General features: G+C 56.3%; 1 protein-coding gene across 1 annotated transcript; it reads right to left on the reverse strand.

Annotated features, from left to right (window-relative positions):
- Window positions 1–345: 345 nt before the first annotated feature.
- On the reverse strand, window positions 346–5,201 carry TMEM59L (transmembrane protein 59-like). Its single transcript, XM_012729255.1, has 8 exons — window positions 4,943–5,201; window positions 3,905–4,070; window positions 3,715–3,821; window positions 2,548–2,700; window positions 1,942–2,044; window positions 1,516–1,633; window positions 1,307–1,424; window positions 346–963 (listed from the first exon to the last, which is right to left on the reverse strand). Exons 1-8 carry the CDS (start codon window positions 5,102–5,104, stop codon window positions 835–837), a joined length of 1,056 nt encoding a protein of 351 aa, XP_012584709.1. The 5' UTR covers window positions 5,105–5,201; the 3' UTR covers window positions 346–834.
- Between the last annotated feature and the right edge of the window lie 6,034 nt (window positions 5,202–11,235).

Consider the following 11,235-nt stretch of genomic DNA (forward strand, 5'->3'; position numbering starts at 1 on the left):
TGCTTTAACCCACTGTGCCACCAGGGAGGTCACAAATGACCTCTTCAAGATGCTAACTGTCCGTTTCATAGGAGGGATCCTGGGGCCCGGGAAGGGGTACTGATCCACCCAGGCCAGATGACACAGTCACTTTTCCAGGGATATATTCCTGGTCAGGAGTATGATCTGAGCTGGGCAACAGAGAGGTTCTCTGCAAGGTGGCAACTGGTTTGCACCCCTAGAGCAACAGGAAGTTTCAAGTTTTCCCTATCTCAGAAAGGGTGTTTTGGGCACAGATCAGTAAGTCATGTTCAGAAAACACCCTTAAGAGCAGACAGACCAACAGACAAAGCAGGCTCAGTCTAAGTTATCTTTATATACATGGTTTATTTCTCCCCGACCCCCATGCTCCAACCCCAACCCCAGCTGCCCCTCCAGCGTGTGGTGAGGTTCATGTCTCAGAACTGGATTTCCAGAGGTAGGGTGGGGAGAAATGGGGAGCCCCTAGATACAGTGGCTTCCCAGTGGCCTCAGCCCCCCAGAGAGGAAAGAGAAGAGGGAGGAATAAGGCAGCAAAGAACTGGGATTCAAATACTCAAGAAGCTACACCACAAAGACAGAAAGTATCACCCTCTGGGGGGAAGGGGATGTGGAGAAACCACGGTCAGATTCCGCTGCCCACCCCTGTAGGGCATGACTAACCCAGAACCAAGGGGTGAGGAGCAGGGCTGGGGAGAAAAGGTTTGGGGTGAGAAGGAGCCCTGGGAAGGTCCCACCCTGGCCTCCTCTCCAGGGAGCAGGAAAGCAAGACCCAAGGAACCGCACACTTAACCACTCTGGGGAGTAGATGGAGGCCTACAGCTTGGTCAAGTCCAGTTTCAACTTGTAGGATGGGGGGCTGTCCCCAAAGGAGTGCGATGGGGGAGGGTATAAGGGCCAGTCAGGCTCTACCATGAAACCCTTGTGCTGCTCCAGGGTCAGGGGCTGCAGGGGGAGGAAGAAGAGGGGCTACTGAGGCCCATCCTGGCAAGGCTCCTTCCCATCCTTGACTTCTGATCACCCTGGTTACAGGCACGTGTCCTTACCCCCATTTCATAGAGGAGTAAAGAAACTTGTCCAGCAAATCAGGACAAGAGAAAGGGGCAGGCCCACTGGGGAAAGGGCAGGCCCATTCAGAACCAGGGTGAAGGTCTCCTGCCCACTCCCCTTGCCCAGGCCCCCACCTACCCAGAACTTGAGGAACTGGCCCCACTCACCAGTCCTGCCCACCTAGACATTTAGGTACTAACCCCACGCACCCACACCTTGGAGTGTTGGCCCCACTCACCTGGAACTTGAGGTGCTGGCCTGGCGCGGTCACCAGCGTAGAGCAGCTCAACCACAGCATCACCAGCACCGAGAGGAAGAGGCAGCAGGCCAGGATCCAGCGAGGAAGCCCAGAACGCCTGCCCCACCCCACAGGCATGCTCAGCTGTCCTGATCCTAGTGGATCAGGAAGACCCTCACCACCCCCCACCCCAGGGCCCCACTACACACCGAGACATGCAACTGAGGAAATCGTTGTCCTGCAATTCATCCGACTCCACCTTGGCTTTGCTGCTGGTCTTTACTCGGATCTTGGCCTTCCTCACCTTGTCCAAGGGGCCTACAGGGTCTGAGAGACAGAACACTTCTCAGCCGCCTTTCGCAAGAGGCCACAGTCACCACGATAAAGAGAAAGGAGATTGGGATGCAATGAGGCATAGTCCTAAAATAGAGTCCAAGCCCTGGGAGAAAGACTACGGGACCACTGAGAGATGGACCATGGAACCCAGGGTTGGCCCATGGGAGCCCTGGAGATGGCCTATGGAACCCTGAGAGGTGGAAATCTCAGTTTCCAAGGGCTGTTTGCCAGGAGAACCCCTTGTGACAGCTGACAATGGGGCCACTGCAGAAAAACACTGGTCTGGGTGTGGACCTTACCAACGTGCACCTCCAAAGCCTCAGGGTGGGATCCCCGCCAGGTCACCTCGACTCGTTGCAAACGGGCCCCCTCGCGCCCCAGGGTCTCCACTACAGGCTGGGTCTGGGCCAAAACAAGACAGTACAAACAGCCCTACCACCTTGGCCCTGGGAGGCATCTCTATGCCCAGTGTGCCCTACCTTGGCCCAGCTGGCACCAGGACCACTGGAGACATGGAGGACACCCTCCTGTGGGGTTGTGAGCTGTGATGAGAGGGATGTTATTTCCTGCCATGTGGGCAGGGAATTTCTCTTGTTTCCATCTCCCGGTGGCCACGTGACCCAATTCAGTCAACCAGAGTGAACCCTAGCTAAGTTAAAGCCCTAGCCAGGTTGTAATCTAGAGCCTTAAGCATCCACCCTGCTCTTGGTGCTTGCTTGGGGATGAGGCTATCACAGAGGAAAGCAGTCAAGAAGTGAAGTGAGACACTGAGGTCTGGATCTAGCTGGACCTGAAGCTCTCTCACCCATGGACTGTGCATCCCATGAGCCCAGAACCAATGCATCCCACCTTCTCACCCCAAACACCACTTACCATCTGGGGGTGACCCTTGCCATACCCCTCACCTGGAATACCACCACCTTCCCATTGTCAGTCTGCAGGTAGTAAGTCCAGGTGGAGGAGACGAAGCCCTGGGCTGAGTTGACAAGATCATTGCAGAGGGTAGAAAACAAGTCCAGGAGCGAGACAGCCCCACTTGGAGCTTCTAGGACCTTTCTCTGCCAAGGGCAAAGAAATGTCACCAAGGTAGATCATTAGCCAAGTGTGGGGGCAGGGAAGCTGGGAGACCTCAACACATGGATTCCCCAACTGAGTTTGAGAATAGGACTTCACAGAATGAAGGGCATTTGACTTGCCCTGTGTCTTCTCTGAACTCTAAAACTGGGATAATTCTCTTCCATTGTGAGGATGCTATGAGATTTTTAACTAGATAATGATACCCATAGTGCCTAATATGTAGTAGCTGCTATTATTAAATATTTCACCACCATGATTACTCTTATTTTGACATTAGGAGATAACTAAGACTAGGAGGGCCATGCAGTCTTCTATGAACAGTGACAACCTGTTGCGGAGAGGAAATGGGTGGAGGCAGCAGAGGGCTTTCTGGGAAACAGCCCATCAGTCTATTCTGTGCCTTGGTTTACCCTGCTGTAGCGTTGCCTAAACCACTCGTGGACCAGGTGAAGTGAGCAGTTGCTCTTTCTACTGGGGGGTGGAGGGGAGGTGGGGACAATGTGTGTGTATGGGAAGCTGCTCCTCTCTGAACCTTAATTCTGACACTTGCCATGCTCCATGACAATAAAAGTGCTTAGCCCAGCACTGGTATGCAGTAGGTGCTCAATAAAGGCAGCTTGGTGGTACTGAAGAAGAGTTAGGGGATGGGTGGTCACAAGCCCAATGTCTTTAAATGCCATGTCTGCACAGACCTGTGTGATCTTATGTAGCTGTTACATGGGCACCAAATTGGTGACCCTTTCCCAAGTACCTCTGGGGATACTGGCTGAGCAAATACTGATAAATGGTGACTGCTTTCTGTCATTGATGCCTTGCAAATGAGGCAGGGGAAGGGTGTGAGGGGGTCACAGAAATCATCACTGGCTCTAAACAGGGTCCCCAGTAGACCCACTATAGAATGAGGAACCTGAAAGACTCAGGATGTGAGAGCAGGTTGGGCAGCAAGGGGAGAGGGAAGGGTCAACAACTGGGACCACAGATGGGAGGGGTCCCACCTTCTGCTCAGGCTGGGGCTCCTCGGGTTCAGGTTCTGGGTTTTGGCTCCAGCAGCCCTCGCTGCAAGCATGCTGCTCATTCTCCTTCACATAGGCCTCCACGCAGGCTGCAGGGGCAGGAGGGTGAGACTGGGAGGGCCTTTCCTAGCCACCTCCCCCGTACTGGCCTGTACCATCAGCCAGCTCTTACCTGCTTCACACTCAGCCTGGGTGGCATTGGGCTTGGAGCTCCTGGCTACAAAGCGGCAGATGGAGAAGAGGCGGCAGCCACGCTCACAGGCACTGATCATGACAGCCCTGTCATACTTCTTCTGTGGGGACTCTGTGGTGTCCTCCAACTGGCTCTGAAACTCCACCTGGGTGGGGGACACTGGGTTTAGACCAGGGAAGAAGAGAGACAGGGGGCTCAAGCCACGGGGGTGGATGGTCATGGCTCAAGCCAGGAGGTAGGTTAGGAAGAGCCCCTTGGAAGCGCTTAGGTAGGTAGAAGGCAGAAGGTCCGGTTCCCCCCTCCAAATCCTGGAGATTGGGGGGATGGAAGCTAGGAATATTGTGGGTGGGGACTGTTAACTCTGAGGAGGAGTAAAGGGGGGATTTGAAGAGAGATGGACAATGGTTGAAAAACTAGGGAAGGCATCAGGAAATGCCCCCACCCCTAGAGATGAGAGAGGAAATTAAAGGGGATTCTCAGGCTTGAGAAAGGAGGGGGGCTTAGCGGTTTTGCTATCCTTCAAACCTGGGAAAACTGGGATGCGGCCAGGAGGGAGTGATTATGTGAATGGGGCTCAGAGCCCTGGGAGTGTAGGGAGAAGGATGTGGAAGCCGCTAAGGTGGAGGAGGGGACTGTCAGCCTGAGGTTGGGGGTTGGGTGCCTGAAAGTCCTTGCGCAGCAGCGAGTGGATAGAGCCTAAGGAGGAGATCAGGAGCCTCAGCACCACCACCACCCCCGCCCCACCCCACCCTTGAAGGGACTCTCCCCATCCGCATTCATCCGAGGGCCCCAATATCCAAATCCTCTCGTGGAAGGAATTCTGCCCCTCCCTCCCAGGAAGAACGCATCCATTCTCGTCGAAGGTACTTTACACTACCGTTTCCCCCCAGCGGAAGAGCCCCGCGTCTACTGGAGACCCTCCCCATCTCCGATCCCTTTCCCCTCCAAGGAGCGCCTGGCTACAGTTCTCCGCATCGGAGACCTGGCTGGCTCTCCGTGGCGCCGCGCGCGCATCACCTGCAGGGGCTGCGGACCGGGATAGCGGTTGCGGCACCGCTGCTGGCAGCTCTGCGTGTCCCCAAGCTGCGGGGCGAAGGGGTCCCGGATGGGTGGCGCGGGGCTGGCCAGCGGAGACTGCAGTAGAAGCAGAAGCAGAGGTAGCAGCGCCACTGAAGCCATGGCCGGGCCGGGCGCGAGGGGCGCGGGGACGCCGGCTCCTGGCTAGCGCGGAGGATGCGGCGGCGGTGGTGGCGGCGGTGGCGGCGGCGGGGACCGGGTCGCTGACGTCACCCGAGCGAGGCAGCCTGGGAAGGGGGGGCGGGGGATGCGGAGAAAGAGCGGGGGAGTGGCGCTGCGGCACCGTCGGTGTACGGGCGGGGCAGGTGGCTAGTGGCTCGTGGCTCCCGCCGTTTGTCCCATCCCGGGGATGCCAGGACGCCTCCATGGGTAGTCAAGGGCAAGGAGCTCTCCGCCAACAAAAGAGACCCACAGAAAACAAATGGATGAGATGGGAGGGGAGAGGTCTATTGGCTAGGGGTTATCAGGGAGGCCCTCCAACCAAGAAGGTGTGACAGCACAGGGTAGCCTTGAGGGGAGGCAGAGGAACCAGCGAGGGTTCGGAGGCGAGAGCTTGTTGGAACGGGAGGTGAGAGGGCGGTGGAACAGGTGGGGGGGCCGTGGGGTCGGCCGAGCTGGGGTTGTCGAAGGCCCGGGGAGGGGCTGTATTATCACCTCCTTTAATATCCAAGACAGAGAAGCCGTAACATGAGCACTTTGCCTCCTTTAAGAAGCTCTCCCCGGAAGGGAATGCACTGGACTATGATGACGGAAGCCCAAGGGGATTGCAATTGAGATGGGGAAATGCACAAAATGATGCAAAAATAAACTATTTTATATACATACTAAAACAAAAACAAAACAAACAAAGAAAAAACACCTCTCCCCATTCCTCCGGATACCCTGGCTGTCTCCACTCCCTCAGATCTAGCCCCTATACACAGACTAGGTGAATGTGGCTCCTGCACCGAATTGAGGGCCCTTCAGCCTAGGCAGAGCGAGAAGAGATAAAGAGGTGCAGTGTGGAGTAAGGAGTGCTGCTAAAATGTCCAATTCTCATGGGAAAAAAGGGACATTTTCACCCTCTGTGTCATCCTCCATGGCGACATATTGCAACCGCATGAATCTCAGATTAGAAGGGTCCCCGACCTCTCCCTATGTCAATTTTCAGAAAGAAGGGTCCCCTCAAGCCGGGTTCCCTGCAACGATAACGCCTCTTGGCCGACGTCCGTCCCGCAGGTGCCTGCGCTGGCCGCCGCGCCGCGGCTGTGGGCGCATCTTGCATCTACGCTCCGCCCCCGCAGACGCCCGTAGCTGCCTGGCTGGGTCAGTGGGTCAGAGGGCGCCGCAGGTTCCGGCGGAGGAGGAAGGGGCTGGAGAGGGGGGTGTCGTTGGCGGGCCCCCTCCCCCGGCCAGCCGCCGCGCTTTCATCTCTGCGGCCTCGGCCGGCCCCCACGTGGCTTAATCAGGCGCGGCTGTGCCTGGCGGACCCCGAACATCTGGATCCCGGCGCGGCCCCTCCCCCGCCCCGCCCCGCCCCTCCAGTGCTAGGCCGCGGCGACCTAGCGGCGAGGGCCTCCAGCCCGCGGTTGGCGCGCAGGCTGAGGACTCCGCGTCTCTCCAACTGCGCGCCAGACCCGCGTCTGAAGAAACAGCCACTGGTGATGACCCATACTGTCCCCCGAGGAACAGATGAGAAACTTAGGCTCCAGGACCCCTCCGCAGAGCCAGGATTCAAGCCCACACATGTCAATTCCAGAGCCCCGCACGCTTAAATCCTACACAATTACTGTCTTTCCTTCATTCCAAACAAAACACTTCCCAGGTATTTCCTTGAAACTACACTATAGGTACTGGTAGCTTAGTCCAATTTACGGATGAAGAAATTGAGGCACAGGGTGGCAAAAGGAGTCTGCCCAGGTGTCCAGCAAGAGAAGAAATAAGGCAAGATCGTGCCAAGGCAGGGGGTGAGGGGTGTTGGGCAGAAAGGACATGCTGAAGACGCACCAAGATGGACACCCTTGCCCGATTGCAGAAGGGGAAACTGAGGCTGGGGCTTGGGAATCCCCCAAGGTCTCCAGGGAAGAGCGAGTTTAGGCCCCCTCCCCTTTCCGCTCCACGAGGCCACTGAGGGCGAGAGCGGAAGGAGGACTCGACTCAGGCCCCCCAGGTGAGCCCCCGCGCCCCTCCCTCGGGTCCCTAGGGAGCAGGTCCAGGTGAGGGGCAGGCGGGCCGGCGGGCGGCCAGGGTCGGGTTTCAGGAAATCCGCCGACATTCCTTCGGGGCTTAAGAGGGAAAGTTGACTCGGCGCCGCCCCTCGCGCCCCCCCCCCACTTCCTACCCCCCGGGGCGGCCGGGCCGGGGGCGGCAGGCTGTTGGGGGGAGCGGGCGGGTGAAAGGGCTGCTGCCGGCTTGGGCGTGAATCAGCCGCGGGCCAGGCGTCCGGGAAGCAGTGACCGAGGTCAGGGCGGGCATCGGACAAGCGCCCTTTGTCCCTTGCCGCCCTCACCACGACCCTGCTGACCCCCACCCCCAAGCCGGGTACAATCTGGGAAGAAGGCAGGCACCGTGGCGCCTTGCAGCTGACAGTGGGAGGATGGGGAGAGGACTAGGGGCACGGATGTCCCCTTCAAGGGCCTCCTGGACCTGGGACATCCAAGGAGCTCCAGGGCACAGAAGGGCTGTAAACCTAGGCTTCCTGTGGCCGGTGGCACTGGTCTTGACCTGGATCTTGGCAATTTCACTTTCCCGAGATCCCCACCCCCAGCGTTCACAGGATCTGAACGTCTGAAGTACAGCGTGCACAAAGAGACTCACCCAGGCATCCTGCTCCCAAGGCTCAGTCCCACTTCCCATAGAAATTATAGAGGCATACAGGGGCCCCACCTCCTCACGCACATAGGTTCTAAACCTGGGTTCTGCTGTCTCAACATCAAGTCCAGTTCCCGATCACCATTTAGGTACCCCCTTTTTCTGGGAACACCCAGCTGGAACTCCAGACAGCTGATTCTCTCCACCCTAACCCCAACCCCACTGAGCAGCCCTGAATACCAGGTCTCTGCATAGTAGAGGTTGTTCTGTGCCCCCTTAACTTTGTGCCCCCTTTTACCCTAACCCCACTGGCTCTGAGTACTTATGGGACCCTGAAGATGCCACCACTATCTTCTTCCCAGTGACCTGCATTGCCTTATATTTATCAGGGGATCTGGAGCTGTGGTTCCCAACCTAAGTCTATACCTCACCAGAGACCCAGAGAGAGAATTGTGGACTAAGAACTGCCCTCCCCCAGCCCAAGTGGGGCCCTCCAATGTTCTTGTCACCAAGAACATTCCCAGCCACCTTCAAGGACTTGGGTCAATATTTGCCAGAATTCTATCAATGCTCCTTTCCCTCCCTGCACCGAGGCTGTGGTGGACAAAAAGGGGTTAAGCCACTGGGGGTACCAAGGCCATGTCAGGGTGCACCTAGGAGTCAAATCTCTTTCTTTAGTGGAAAGTATAGGGCAAAGGTTACCAAGAGGGTAGAGGGCAAACTCCAGGCCTGCACTGAACAAATGATCCATATCCTTCCACGGATAAAGGACAGAGAAAGGTGGCTATATGCTTAGGTTATACTGCAAGTCCTGGGGCTTGGACCTGGCTGGGATCCCAAGCAGCAGGATTCATTGGAACTAAGTTTTCTTGCTAATTGGGAGAAATGAGAAATATCTACCCTTTAAATTTATAAGCATTCACTGAGTTAGTTACCTGCAGCCCTCACTGGGCCCAGTATGGGGTCCTAATGGCTGTTAGGGTGTCTGTCTGAGAAAGACAATGCTTGACTTTCCAAGAGTAGCTGTAGTGTGAAGACAATTGAAAAAGACAAAGGGATGGAGAATGCCTGGAAAGAGAGTATGGCAGGGAAGGGTTGGGGGGGACTCGTTCTGAGAAGCTGATACTTGACCTGTGATTTGATGAAGAGAATGTGCTAACTGGGGGAGAATTTGGGGGAACTATATCCCTGCAGTGGAAACAGCAAGTGTGCAAAGACCCAGCCACAGTAGCAAGTGTGATATGTTTGGGGTCATGGGTCTGCAGTGGCTGGAGCAAGAGTTAGAGCAAGGGTGAGGAAGAAAAAAAATCAGGGGAGGAGGGAAAAAGGGGCAGATAAGACCTGCTCTGTTTCTTTTAAAAGCTCTTTCTGCCTGCTATGAAGAAGAGGGAAGGACAGTTACCTGGGAAGCCCAGACAGAGGCCAGGTGGCATCCCAGAGGAAGATGGTGAAGCCTGGCCCCGGGTGGGGTGAGGAGAGGGGATCAAAATCTCAGAAAAGGGATGTATCTTGGAATCAGAGCCAACAGGAATTGCTGATGGATTGGACGTGGGGGATGAGTGAAGAGAAGAGTTTCATGAGCTGAGCGTCTCCAGGTCTCTGGCCTGAGCACCTGGGTGGATGGGGAAGCGTTTTCTCCAAAAAGGGAAGGGCTGGGGGAGGGGCATGTATAAAAATTTTGCTCCGGGAATCTGAAGGGAGGGAGTCAAAAGTTGCTGAGTAGGGCTTATGTGGGAGGGGTGGCATGTATCTTGAAAATAGACTTTTAGCCAATAATGGCCACTTCCATTTAACCCTGTGGACCACCTGGCACCCTGTGGCCCATTTTCCTGACGTGACAAACTAAGGCCTTGGGATCACTTCTGCTCCAAAAGAAAGTCCCTCCCCCCACCTTGCTGTGAGGTTGTGTTAAGCATTTAGATAGTGGCATCTTCTGCTGTGTGACATCTACTCATAGAAACCCTTACACTGCCTGTGAGTTGCCACTGTACCAAGAAGGAAACTGAGGCAGAGGACCTGGTTTACTCCAATAATGCCAGTGCACCACTTCCTCCCCACAAAGCACCCAAACTGGGAATTGGTGGGATGGGTATGATGGGTATGTAGTGTCCTCAACACTCCATTTTCCGATCCTTTTTTTTTTTTTTTTTGGACAGTCTGGGGTCTGAGTTGGGGACCTCAGTGATAGAGGTTGGAAGGAAGCCTTTAGCTGAACAGTGTGGTGATACTCGAGTCCCCTCACTCCCCTCAAACACTTTTATCTCCTTGACCGGTAAGGGACATGGGGGAGGGTCAAGCCTTTATAGAAACCGCAGAAAGGTGGAGTTAGAGTTCTTCATATCGGGCTTCAGGTAGGGGCGGGGCTGCACCCTAATCACCCTTCGGGAGATAGCCCTGGAATTCTCATTTTAGAAATCCTCTCCACCAAGGCTTTGGAGGTTAGAAACTCTTTTATCAAGGGCACCGGTATCAAATGGGGATGAAGAGGAGGGGGATAAGGATCCTGCATGGAGGGGTCCGGAAACCCAAGCATTGGTCAAAAATAATAACGTGGAGAAGAATCCCTGCGCAAAAAGAAGATAAACTATGCGTTGCTGGAGTAGCCAGGTTACCTGGAGTCGGCAGCGGGCGGTGGCCGCCGGAACGATTACTCACTGCGTGGCGCACCCCACCCGCGGGCCGCTGAGCGGATTTTTCCGTGGGGGGGGTGTGTCAACGAGTCCGGAGGGGCTTCCTTACTGCTTTCCTCCTGGGAATCCTTCCTGCCCCGCAGGACCCATCCCCGCACCCAAGGAGTCCATTTATGTCGGCATGCCCACGAAGGAGTTACCCGGAGGAACGTTAGCCCTGTCCTGGCCAAGGGGACAGCTGAGCCACCGGGAGGGCCGGGAACTTCATGCCTGCTAGCTTTTTCTCTGTCTTCCCAGAAGCAAAGAATGAGGCCGGGGCTGCTAGCGGAGGACCAGCTAGAAACGGGATGAAGTGGGAAGAGATGCTGGTCGAGTGGAAGGGGGTGCTGACCGAGATCGGTGACTCGCTTAGGATGTGGGGCATGGGGTGGAGGAGTCAACTTTCAGGACCCTGGGGAGGAAGGGGCACTGAAGGTGGAAGCTAGCGGGACTCAGGGACCGCTCAGTGGGGGCGCGGGGCCAGCTGGTTTGGGAACAGAGGCTGAGGATGGGGGCAAAGAAGTTGGCTAGGGTTAGGGGCCTCAGGGGACACTGAAGGGGTACAGGTTGGGAGCAGGGCTTAAGGAAGTGGGCGAGTGGATGAAAAAGGGATTGGGGGCGCCAGGTCCCAGATTGGGGGTGGGGTTCCTGTAGCTGGCAGAGTTGTAGAGAGAAGTCTCAGGCCCGTAGGGGTTGAGGGGGTTGGTTCTCGGCCGCCGGACAGGGTGCGCGCGGTGCGCAGCGGGGCGGAGGCAGGACGGGTGGGGCGCGCGG

This window comes from Condylura cristata, unplaced genomic scaffold (assembly GCF_000260355.1).
Source record: "Condylura cristata isolate star-nosed mole 26May11 unplaced genomic scaffold, ConCri1.0 scaffold00024, whole genome shotgun sequence".
NCBI classification, from domain to species: domain Eukaryota; kingdom Metazoa; phylum Chordata; class Mammalia; order Eulipotyphla; family Talpidae; genus Condylura; species Condylura cristata.

Coding starts and splice junctions, on each gene's coding strand:
- TMEM59L (XM_012729255.1), bottom strand. CDS start 5,104: ATGGCTTCAGTGGCGCTGCTACCTCTGCTTCTGCTTCTACTGCAGTCT. Junction 3,822..3,904: donor CCAGGCTGAGTGTGAAGCAG/GTAAGAGCTGGC, acceptor CTGCCCCTGCAG/CCTGCGTGGAGGCCTATGTG. Junction 1,634..1,941: donor GGCTTTGGAGGTGCACGTTG/GTAAGGTCCACA, acceptor TCTGTCTCTCAG/ACCCTGTAGGCCCCTTGGAC.